This window comes from Zonotrichia albicollis, chromosome 12 (genome assembly GCF_047830755.1).
Source record: "Zonotrichia albicollis isolate bZonAlb1 chromosome 12, bZonAlb1.hap1, whole genome shotgun sequence".
In the NCBI taxonomy this organism is placed as follows: Eukaryota; Metazoa; Chordata; class Aves; order Passeriformes; family Passerellidae; genus Zonotrichia; species Zonotrichia albicollis.
The window spans coordinates 17,770,094-17,782,724 of record NC_133830.1 but is presented as its reverse complement, the minus strand read 5'-3'; the positions used below and the strand labels follow the sequence as shown (position 1 = coordinate 17,782,724).

General features: G+C 39.3%; 1 protein-coding gene across 15 annotated transcripts in view; it reads right to left on the bottom strand.

The window, feature by feature from the left end:
• The window catches only part of ATP2B2 (ATPase plasma membrane Ca2+ transporting 2), a 404,406-nt gene that overhangs the window by 13,432 nt on the left and 378,343 nt on the right, over window positions 1-12,631 (bottom strand). For 10 of the 15 annotated variants that reach the window (XM_074550107.1, XM_074550114.1, XM_074550117.1 and 7 more), the window contains 2 exons: window positions 11,470-11,577; window positions 7,624-7,806 (listed from right to left, as the gene is read on the bottom strand). In XM_074550107.1, the coding sequence (XP_074406208.1) occupies window positions 7,624-7,806; window positions 11,470-11,577 (291 nt within the window). Of the gene's footprint in view, window positions 1-1,320; window positions 1,493-7,623; window positions 7,807-11,469; window positions 11,578-12,631 lie in introns of all 15 variants that reach the window. The other 5 variants (XM_074550115.1, XM_074550116.1, XM_074550118.1 and 2 more) reach the window with 2 other exon arrangements.

The window sequence follows — 12,631 nt, the reverse complement described above, 5'->3', positions numbered from 1 at the left end:
ATTTTTCTGTTACTGAAGCCCTTCCTTATCAGCTGCCTCAAAGATTTTTCATTCACTTCAAGACTTCTTCAGTAGATATTTTGCATCTTAAACCAAAATTTGTCAGGATATTGGGATTCAGAAACCTGTTCCTTCTAAAAAATTATTTACCTCACCAACCTTGTTGTTTCAACACTGTCCTTTAACTTGTCTAGGTCCCTCCTGCTTCAATGATTTCCTGCCACTGAATTTAGAGATAAAAAATCTACATCTAAATAAGACAGAGATAATAAATCTAAATAAGATAGAATAAATCTAAAGGTAAATAAGACAGAGAAAATAAATCTAAATCTAGCTAGGATAGAGCGAAGAAAGCTAAAGCAAAATAAGACAGAGATAATATATTCAAAACAATATCTATATATTTTCTATATCTAAACCTATATCTATATATCTAATATATCTAAAATATATCTAAGATAGAGAGAACAAACCTAAAGAAGTCCTTCATCTTACATGTAAAGTTTAAGCCTGGCATCATAAACTAGATTTCCTCTTTCTTGTTCCTTCATTTCCATGTCTTTCCTGGACTAATCACAGGTAGTCTTCCTGGTGGAATGGTACCACAGACATTTTATGAAAAATCCTTTCTTTAGGATTTTTTTTCCCTGAGAAGCTGGGAGGCCTCAGGAACAAAATGTAAACAATGGTTATCTGCTGCTGTGGAATGCAACAGATGCATCTGTGATTGGGCTCATGTGGTTGTTTCTAATTAATGGCCAATCACAGTCAGCTGGCTCGGACAGAGAGTCTGAGACACAAACCTTTGTTACCATTCTTTCCTATTCTATTCTTAGCCAGCCTTCTGAGGAAATCCTTTCTTTTATTCTTTTAGTATAGTTTTAATATAATATATATGGTAAAATAATAAATCAGCCTTCTGAAAACTGGAGTCAGATCCTCGTCCCTTCCCTCATCCTCAGACCCCTGTGAGCACGGTCACAGAATACTCTGATACCTGAAAAGCTTCAGAATCATTAAAAGTCTGTATTTTAGAAACAGTAGAAACTAAAACCTGTCAGGGAACCCTCCAATAAAATTAAAATCTCCTCACAATAAAAAATAACCCTAAAATTCCTGTCCCTACTGTGAGTTAGCAAAGAGCTGAAGAGAGAGCAACTCCTGGGGAGCATCTACTGTACACAAAGCAACCATGTCCCGGGGTTTGGAGCTGGGTGAGGTGGGAGCAGAGCCTGGGGAGGGGCACAGGAGCTGAGTCTGAGGCGACTCTGGCTAAGTTGGCATCTCTGAGGGTCGGGTGCAGTAAGAATTCACACTCACGCCCAGCCGCAGCAGCAGAGGTGCTGGTAGGAGAGGAAAGAGCATTGGATAACGATACGTGACTAGGGCTAGAAATATTGGTTACATCCTGGGTCTGGCTTGTGACGGAGGACTGTCTCCTGAGAGCCCCCTGAAAGGAAGTGCCACTCTTGAAAGTATTGACTACTTCGATCTGTAACGGAGGAAAGAACGAGACAAGTTGCTTAAAGTATGGACACAGTTGCATCAGTGACAGGAATAATCATGAAAAACAACAAATCAACCGTGCGCGCGCTTCTACTCCAGCTGGGATCCAGGTGTCCCCTTTGCAGGGTGTTTAGAAATGATTCAAATTTTCTGTCTGGATAAAGTGAGGCAGCTCTGTAGGAGGCAGTGGAGCTGCATCACTTTAAACAAGTAGAAGATTTGAAATAACAGGGGTTTTTTTTAAAGTTTAAACCGCTTTTTTTAGAGGTAAATAAAATCAGCTGGAAGACTTGATGTAACTAATCTCCACTCTTTTTTTTCCTACTGAGATTCAAATTATGCTGTTATGTCTCTCCGGGGGGAGAAAAATTCAGTCACTCAGTTGGAATTTGGGGGATGGGGTTGGGGATGACACTCAAGCAAAACAGAAAAACTTTAAAATTCAATGTATGACTCTATTTTGTCTACAAACCCAGGGTTGTCAGTACACTAGTTTGATAAAATAATTCTTCTACTATTTTATCTGACTTTTTCTGTAATGAAAGTTTGTAAAAATTTAGCATTGTGATAAAGAACATTGGGGTTTTGTAACTGGAGATTTAAAAGTATTAATATTTTATCTTTATACGGAGCACTTAAATGCACCTAGAAAATGATGTGGAACTGGATTGACTATTGCAGAAAAAACATGACAATTTTCCACTTATTTTTCTTATTTTCATATTCCTGCTGTATTCCCTGTTTGACAAACCCATTCTGAGCACCTTCCTTTTCCTCCCCACCACAGAGGAGGAGTTAAAAACACAGCTGAGTATTTCAAGGCATCCTTTGGCACCAGTAAAAACCCATAAAAAGCAGGCTCTGGGTACAGAGGGAAAGCCAGGAGTAAATCCCACAAATCCCTGCACCCCAAAATGTCCCCTGGGTTGCATCAGTGCAACCACAACAGACAAAGCAGTGGGATATCCAGGGGAGGAATTCAACCAACCACTTGTTTGAAGTAACCCACTGGTACCAGACCATGCCACCCACATTTCTGCAGATTCCCAGCCTAGAAAGAGGTAAATTGGTGGCATTTTTATCAATTTAAACAGCACACATCTTGGTGAAAACCTTCCTAAATTTTCCAAGTGGGAAGCACTAGAATGAATTTATGATTTTCTGCTGTGGTCAGAGTTATGAATAAACCAATTTGTATATTTAATAATACGGATGTTTTCCCTCCCTTAATTTTGTCTTTGGCAATCATCATTTATTTTCCTGTGTGTTTTTATGGGAATAATCAACCACAGCCAGCTGGATGGGGGATGCCAGGTTACTGCTGTGCAATTATCACAGCGAATTTTCCTCCACAAAGCCCAGGTTTGCTCTGTCTGAGCCCTGGTGCCATTTCTCTGTGCACACCCAGGGCTGGGCAGTGTTCAGCAGTCCCCACAAGGTTGGAGAGCTTTGGTTTTGGCAGCAGAATTACATGTCCAGTGCAAATCTCACAGTGAATCCGAGGTAAATCACAGCACATAAAATGTGAGGTGAGTTTGCACGTGGGGCAGGGCACGAGGGGATCCTCAGCTCAGGCTCATGGAAACTCCACATGGCTCAAACCACTGGTGGCGTGGCACAGAAAATACTCACCTGGAATGCTCTACAAAAGTGGAATTAAATACAGATCTTGGCTTCTCAGAGTCTAACCCAGGTGACAGAGCACTCTTCAAGAGAGACCATTCAAAAAAGACACTAAAGACTCTCACTGAGGGCATGAAATGAGTATTTCTGTGCTAAACCCTGAGATGGGCAAAAGCCTTCCTGACAAACTGAGAGCCTTTGCTACCAGAGTGAAAAGATGAGGGGAGATCTGTATTTAATGGTTTCTTCAGAGAAGAAGAATTACAGCCATGTAATTTGCTTTTCTCCTGAAGAAATGAACTCCAGCTGTTCATGGATATAATTCCTGGTGGGAGGATGACAACTTCCCCAGAATCCTAAAACTGAACATACAGGGCTGTGCTCTGCCTGAAGCCAAGGAAGAAGAGAAGAACTTGGCCCAAAAGTTTATCTTCTCCAAGCAGAAAATAACAAAGAAGAAAAGAGCTCATGGAAATAAATAGTGGATTTTGAATTAAGATGGAACCTTTTCATGACAAAGGAATGCATTTATTTAGAACAATTCAAGCTGCTAAAGAGGAGAAAGGAAATAAAAATTCATAAGTTTAAAAAATTTCCAACACAATATAAGATGCAATCATATTTCGATTACAGGCCTCCAGGTAAAGTACTGTCCTACACTTGAAGTTTATCCATAAGGTTGATATTTTCCACAGATGTCTCATTTTTCTCTATGTTCTATACACTAGAAAATCCAATTTTTTAGGTGTCTACAGCAAATAAAAATATCAGTGATTAGCAATTAAAAAAAAATCTGATAGTAGCAGAATAGTCCTGGCAGAACAGATACTTCTTTCTGATTTTTAACACAGAACAGATTTTCAGAAGCATTTCTGTTGTCATTTATGTGAGTAGGACACAGGTATCATTCCCCTAATCTCCAAGCAGGATATTAATTTAAAAATTTTTTAAAAAAGTAAAAAAAGTAAAAAATGAAAAGCCACCTTTCCGTAAGAAACACAACAGTTTCCATTCCACTAACATGGGGCTACCATGATGTTTTCTATATTAAAAGCTACATGGAAACCATAAAATGAGGTGCTGGCATTTTATCCAACTTCAGAACGTCTTGCCAGGAGTGACCTTCACTGCTGTAAGGTCTGAATTGGTTCAAAAGGAAAGTTTTCATGTTTTCTACATGAAAAATGAAGGGTGAAAAATGCAGTCCAGCACCTCTGTGTGGTTTTTAGCATCTGAAAAGAAACAATCTTGAAGCAGCAGTTACCCTGTCACCTGTATTTTTTTCAGGTTTTCCTTTTATTCTCAGAACATTCCAGGCAGTTGTTTCCCACCTGGGGCAAATAAAGCAAACTGAATTTCAGGATGAATGAAGCAGAAGAGGAAAGAATCAGGCTGGGGGTGTAAAATTCTGACAAACATAAGAAGTTTTTGACTCTCCAGTTTAGAATGTTTCCATTCTCAGATGTGAGGGAATTGGAGAATCTTTCAATACACAATCAAAAGAGGTGAGATGAGTATTTTTTTTCTGGTTTTTTACTCAGATTATGAAGTCTGGCCTGAAGGTAACCTTGGTGAACTTCCCAAAGGCTGTTAGACCTGCCAAGAAGGTGTGATCACTCTTGTCTTCCTTCAGAACAAAGAATTTCTGAGGAAGGCCACAAAAACTTGGGAAAAATGCAGAAAACTGTTGGAAAGTCCTCTCTGTATGCAATTTTAGATCCTCCTCAAACTTGCATCTCTAAGATAAACCAATTGTGAAGCTTCACCACTCAGTGGCCACCTGAGAGAACTTTCCAGGAAGGAAACTCTTCCATTCAGAGAAGGGGAGCACACATCTTACAGAGATTCCCTATTGGATATTTATCAGAGATTCTCTATTGGATATTTATCAGAGATTCCTTATTGGATATTTATCAGAGATTCCTTATTGGATATTTATCAGACAACAAAAAATTTAAATGAACAAAAGGAGGCCAAAAAGAGCATCAGAAGTTGATAGCCAGTCTCTGGCCTAGTTATGTGCATTTTTCATACACCTTTCTTTCAAAGATGCATGTCTTCACAGAAACAGAAAATTCCCATGGAAACCCCTCCTCTGGTGCCTTGGGTTGAACCCTCTGTTGGAGAGAGGATGAAGATGAAAAATCTCTTTATCAGTGCAAAATCTCTTGTCAGTTTGGATGGGTTTCAAAGGGAGCACTCCAAGGAAGAAGGGTTGGTTGTCTGAAAACAATACGCAGCCTGTTGTGGGTTCTTTGTTTCAGCAGTGAAGGCTTTGCTGGGAGCTGGGCCCACCTGTCCAAGAGTGACTGAAGAGAAAATAATGACAAATAATCCAATTTACAGCACAAGTGTGGAAACTGGTGTTAGGATTGAATGACCAAGCTGGTCCTGAGCTTCCAGAGTTCCATCCTAGTCTGCCATCCTCAGGGATATAAAATGAGGGGATTATAATGAGGCTCTGCCTTCTTCCTCCACGTCTCCAGGAGTGCATCAGACAGCAGAGGATTCCTGCAAATCCTCCCAGGGATGCTAAAGTCATCCCAAACTTTTCCTGGAGCTCTTCTTTTGCTGGCCTCCTGAGAAATGTGTTATAAGGGAATGAATCCACCTGGATGGGCCCCACACACAGCAAGGATCAAATCTGACCTTAGTCCATCACTCTCCACTGCACACCTGGGCACTGCTTTGGAATCTGTCGGCCCATTTTCTTTTTTTTTTTTTTTTAATCCCACAAATGTGAAATGGATGCAAAAAAATCAAAGTCATTGAGTAAATAAAATGAGAAGAAAAATCACAGAGGTCTCTTGGCAGAGATGAGGGGGACATCCTACTAGAGGTGCTTCTACAACTAAGAGCAGAAAGGAAACCAAGATGGATGTTAGCAAAGAGACATAATTAATGTTCATTTGGGTTTAAGTAGTGGAAAAGAATCATTTCTCTGTGAATTAAGTGGACAAAGAGATGCAGAACTAAAAGCTACCTCTCAGACTAGAAAGAGAACTGGAAGGATGTCATTTGCTTTGTGTTGCTCAAAGTTGTTTACACTCACCCCAACCAGAAAGACATCCTGACAGAAGTGCCAACAGGCAACACTCCTCCTACAGCCACCAGGGAGAGAAGAATGCACATTTAGAGGTCGTCTTTTCCTGAAGATCACCTGCACCTGGGCACTTTTTGTCACAACTGAAATTTGAATTTTCTCTAGTGATGAGCGCTCTTGACTCAATGGAGTCAAGACACACAAGCTCAGAGCTGAAGATCCATATTTAATCACTTACCACAGAACCCTGGGAATTCCCCCAGCTTTTAATCTCTCTACATTTTATGCTCTGCAGATGCAGCCAAGAGACCCCACTGCCCTGATTTGGCTTCCTTCCATCATTTTTTTTCTAAATTCATGGCTGCATATTCCCCCCTCCCAAAAAAAGTAGCGATCTGTAGATGTGAAAAAGCAGAAGGTGCTGTTTATCTCGGATGAAGACAAAAACCCCAAATCTTCTGAGACAAAAATGTTCTTTAGAAGATTCTTTCAAGAAAAAAAAGATCATTTTCTTAATTATTCACCTCTTTTTCTTGTCAGGCTCATGTAAAACACGCACATCTGATGTGGTGATAGCTGTTCTCTGCTGCAAGCTGCCAGAAATACTTGATCTTAGAAAGATCAAGCAGAGCACACCTGAGTGCAATGAAACACTTCACTGCAATGGAAAAGGCAAAATACTTCACATGATTTTCTTCAGCACTCCAGGACAAATTTCACAGCTCCTTAACCTGCACTATATTTAGCACCAGGATTCACTGCAAAGGTCTGGTATATTAAAAAATGCCGTGGATTTTTGTGTTTGGCAAAAGCTGGGGAGAGATGTTTCTCAGGAATCGTTACACCTCAATATTTAATGGCTGCTTAATTCCTACTAAAATCCAGAACCACATTTTTCATTACCTAATGGGAAATAAAATCAATCCCTTTCAATCGTGATCGATGTGTGGCAGTGCCAGAACTGAACAGATTTATATTTTTAATCAAATTGTGCATCATACTTCAGACTCAATTTCAATTATTCTGTTAGTGCAGCAATGGCAGCAACAATGTATTTTTTTCTTTTTTTTTTGGAGCAAATCAAGCAATACATTTTAGAAAGCTTTCATAACATTCTGCGAGCTGACGTTGGCCAAGCAGCACAATTTCATGAGCTGTCATCACTCTGGGAGAAAAAGAACATCCAGTCACGGTATTCCCAAACCACAGATCCCTGGTTTTGCATTTTATCCCTTTATATCTTTGCAGTTTATCTCTTCTGCTGCACACACCCCCTTTGCTCAGTTCCCTTATTTTGTTTTTCATGTTTTTCCTTCGAGAGCAATTAACCAGTGCCATCCTCCACACAAAAACACTCCGTGGCTTTCCTTTTAATGTTATTTTGCCTTGATCCCACATTAATAATTTCTTTGGCTGTTTCTAGACCTTGTGGGCATTCATTTTTAGCATACCTGGGTTTGGATTCTGTTGAGCCCTCGGAACCAGAGGATTTGTCCACGTCGGAGCTCTCTCTCTGCATGATCTATTTCTTCAACATCTTCATTGAGCTCTTCCTCAGGGACCTCCTCCTTCTCAGTGAGCCTCCCTGCCTCCTTTAAAAACTTTAGCCTACTTGTTGGGATGGTTGCAATGACCTAAAATTATAAAAAAGTACTGAAAACATAAGCCTCATGCAAGAGCAACAGCATAACAATCTGTTAATTACAGAGTAATTAGAGTAATCATATTTTTGTAAGGTCTATAAAGGTGAGCTAAGCCTGCTCCTAACAGCACTTTGTACTTGGACAACTCCACTTTAGTCACAAAAGTATTTAATTTACTTTGTAAACAATTAGCATGACTTGAACCACTAAACCACAGTGTGGAGCAGGTTTCCCAAGGTTGGGAAAAGTCTTATCAATAAAAGAAATTGAAAACAAAACAAGATGGAAATATTTCAGTGTAAAAAAACTTAAGCAAATTGATAGCTCTGCAATTAGAGTCTGGGAATTTGTATGGTAATGGGAGGTGAAAATTCATTGCATCTCCTGCTGATAAATCTTCTCACCATCCCTTGGTTCATGGATTCAGCTTCCCTTTGTTCCAGCAGCTGGAATGCTTTTCTGGCATTTATCAAAACTGAGTTTTCTGAAAGGTGTGGGTCTGGTTGTTGGATTTCTCACAGGGCTTTCTCTCACTCTGTCCTTACCACAATAAATTCTGATTAACTTAACCCCTCTTCTCATTCTGCTTGCCCACCCAAGTGGTCCTTGGAAGTAACTAATGCAGGTGAATAACCTTTAAAAATTGCAGATACTGTAGCTGGACAATTATTTTAAATCCATTTCAGTGTTACCCTGTTGGGCAGTCATTTTCTCTTTGTTCTGATTCCTTGCATAAAACCAGGAGCAAATCATGGCAATTTAAACAAGACATTACCTGGAACACACTGAATGCTTAAATCAAATCTCCTGCAAAGCAAATTTTTAAACCCACTTAGCAAAAAAACTGCTGCAATTTTCTTTTTTGTCTTCATTTCAGCAGCGAGCAACCACAACTGTGAAGCTCAGATGTATGAAAAATGAAGAGAGAACCAAGACAGCTGCCAGAAAATTGGTGAGGAGAGCTTTGGAAAACTGGAATGGATGCAGTGAAGACACATGGAAATGTTCTGGATATTTTGAGGGTGAAAGCAAACCTCTGAGTTTGCTGAGGGTCTCCTTGAGCTTCACAATCCACAAGGCCAGTTTTATTACAATGTCTTAAAGACAGATTGAAAAAAAATATATATAACCAAACTAAACCAAATTTCTACACTACTATAAAACCTTTTTAAAAAGGAATTGAAAAACAAGATGCAAACCTGGAAAATTAATGGTGTGGCATGAGCAAAGACAAACAGGAGAGAAAAAAAAGGGGAAATGCTCATCAATTAAGTACTTACTGAAAGTCCTTCAGCCTCCCAGCTTTCAAACTACAATGCCAGCACTCTACAGAGAGAAACTACTGCAAACTCTGGGATCTGATGAAAGTGATGGTGATAAAGGATTTTTAAACCAATATTCATAAAAATAACTCTTCTGGGTCAGAATTGTGTGTGACAGAATGTTCCTCTCTTGCAGCACCTCAGCCAAGCTGATGAGACTCTGCTTTAATTCTTTCCTTAAGGTGTTTACACGGCTTTTTATTATTCTTTTATTTTCTGTATCTGCCAACACCCACCCAGTTCAGGACACAGACTCAATAGATGCAGATTAAAGAGCTAAATATTATTCCCAGAAAAATGATCACAGTTTTAATAAGTGATCAATAATTCTGGGAATGGGATATGAAATACTTCAGAAAATCTTGGTTTTCAGAAGGGATGGGAGCTGCTAGAAAGCTGTCCCTCAAATTGACTTGCTGAAAACTTCTCCCTTAATTCCTTTCACAAGTGCCTGCTTTGACACCCAAACTCTGAAATCTTGATTGCCTTTCATGGCTCACCAGAACAGCAGGTTCAGCACGTGGATTAAAAAAAAAATAAGAATAACAAATTTGTTTTGTGCTGAATGAGTCAGAGCAGCAGAGAAAAGGCTGAGACAGAAGAGAAGCATCGCTGCTAAAGGAAAAGAATTCTCTCTCACTGAAGAGCTCCATGAAGAAAGGCCTTGCCACAGACTGTAAATCATGTAAATATGGACAAAATTGATTGGTTTTAGCACCCTATTTTCTTTTCTTGTCACTAAATATTGACCACAAGACAGATATTTTTTTTCCCTCTGTATTTGCTTTCTTCTCAGCAATAAAACTGTGGAGGTGTTCCAATAACAGATTTAATTTAATGCCTAAGGTCTCACAATAAACCTGGGAAACCTGGGGCAAGTAAAGTGAAAAAAAGATGCTGATATTAGTATTAGTTCTTGGTGGTTATGTAATAACCGTGGATAACAACATTTAGAAGCCAAAAAATTTGATCAAAGGCTGTGGGAAATTTTCACAGCTGAATGAAGCAGTTTGTATTCTTGTCCCTCTCCCTGTTTGACTTCCCCTTTCTCCAAAAGTTGATATATTTTCCAAGTAGTAGGAAAAAAACTCCAATAAATCCTTCCTTGCTGAGATTATCAAACTGATTTTAGGTCTTCCTCCTGCAAGGCCTTAAGTCAAATCCTGACCTCAAGTAATAATTACAGCAGAATCATCAAATAGTGGTGCTTTTCAGCCACATATGCATTAAAAGCTGATTCTGAGCTTATTTCTAAGGAAAACTGAGGCCAAACTGCCAAAAAAAGTTGTTTGGTTTTTTTTTCCCAGAAGAGAACACATAATCAGAATTGAAAGCAAGCATTTATTCACTATAATTCCAGTAGAACCACAGCAGAATTCAATTGCAGTGGGCAATTTCTTGACTCTTCATAGAGGCAAACTGTGGATCTACAAATCTCTTTACATCTTAGAGAAAAAAAATGTAACTTCACACTTCTCTTTACTGCACCAGGTGGCAACAACTTAAATATCATTAGTGCATTCAGAGGTGAAAAAATATTGTTATTATGGACTTTGCAAACTGTGTTTGTACATAAAAGAACAATGTAGAATGTTAACAGTACTGATTGTTCCTGTATTATCACTTCCAGAGTGTTAATCACAATTTGTTCAATATCATCTCATTGACATTTGTTTCTTCATCAATACATAATTCCATATTAGCCATTGATGACAGAGGTTATGGCAGAAATTGAAAAGGAGATGTTAATTTAACTGCCATTTTCTACAACTATTAAAGGCAAAAAAAATCTTTTTTTTTTTTTTTTTGCACTCACTCTTCCATCCTTCACACACAGAGTTAGGTGGATGGAGAATCACAGCAGAAATATTTTGAAGGTACTGGAATTTTTCCTATGACCATAGCCAGAATGACAATTTCAGCAAGGGAATGAGTTGCTTGACCTAGAACTGGAACTTCATTTCAGCTCCAAAACTTTGCCACATCCTACAGGAGGAATTCTGTTCCAGGAAATGTCACAGTGCATTTGCCTTTGCTGATTTTTTTTTTTTTTTTTTGTGACTAAAAGGCTGAAGTTGTGACTCAACATCCTTCACAAAAAAGCCTAACAGAAAATGGCCCTGGTGCCAGCACACCCTGCTAGAAAGGAAAGATTTGAAAATTAACAAAAACCCCCAAAAGGAACAGAGGGATAAATTATCCTCTCTAATAAATATCTCCTTGAAGCTCTCAGAGAGCACCTCAGGTTTCAGTGAGGGCTGCACTGAGAGAGCAAATCACAGGAATATCAGCAATATCACACCTTGGAATGTGCAGCTTCCTGAATGCTTACCTGACCCCACACCAGCTCTCCTAATCCAATAAATACACACCACATCCACTGGTCCAGCTGCAGGGGAGAACAGCTGAAGGGTTTTCCTCCAAACTGGACAATTACTATCTACAAAGAGAAGCACGAGGGAAAAGGGGTCAATTTTTCAGGGGGAAAAGGCAACAAAACAAAAACAAACACAGCCAGACCCCCCCCCCAAAAAAAAAAAAAAAAACCACCAAAACAAAAAACCCCAAACAAACAAAAAAAATGCATAATTTTGGTCCCCAAAAATGCCCATCAAACCCCACAAACTTCTGCATCCCCAATTAAAAGTGAGAAAAAGAAATAGCAGTTCAGACTCAAGTTCCTCAGTCTCACATTTAACAGTGGTCAAATATGAATGGTCAGGAAAAAAGATAACAGGACAGTCCCCATGTGCTCTCCCAGCTCCTGATTTTTTTGATTTAATGACATGAATCCAGTTTATTTTGGAATGTCCATTGCAAGAGAGGCTTTTCCCTCTGAGTAACATTTTATCGTGTATTTACAGATGTGCATCAAGGAGAGACAGAGGGTACAGAAAATTCTAGATCTGTTGGAGGAAAGGGATGGGAAAACCCCACTCCTTCAGCAGGATAGCAACACACAGAGTCTGAGCAGACTGAGAAGGTTTTGCTAACTGAAAATCAGATATTATTGATATTTCTTGTTAATATTGTTGGTGCAAAATCAAGGACCTGAAATCACATCCAGAGATTTAAATTATCCAGGTTTTACACTCCTGATTTTGAATTAGATGTTAAAGACCATCACTGTGAAGTTCTGCTCCTATCACTGCTGCCCTTCCTCCAATATTCAATTTATTGAGGAGCTTCCCTTTTAAATCCCTGTAGCCCAAGCTCAAACTGCTCTTCCTCCTCCCAGGAGAAAGGTGCCAATGCTGAGCTGCCACTGCAGAGCTGAGCAATAACAACAAGGTAAAAATAGATTTCCAAATTATAATGTAAAATTGTATCAAGCACAGGATGGAGGCCAGCAAAAGAATGGATGCAGGAGCACAAGGGGGAATTCTTACAGAAGAAAGATTTGGGGGGAAATGTGCATTACTGTGATCATGTTCACTTGTGATGGGACAGCAAAGTCAGGAGGAACATGAGGAATGACAATCCAGGGGCATTCC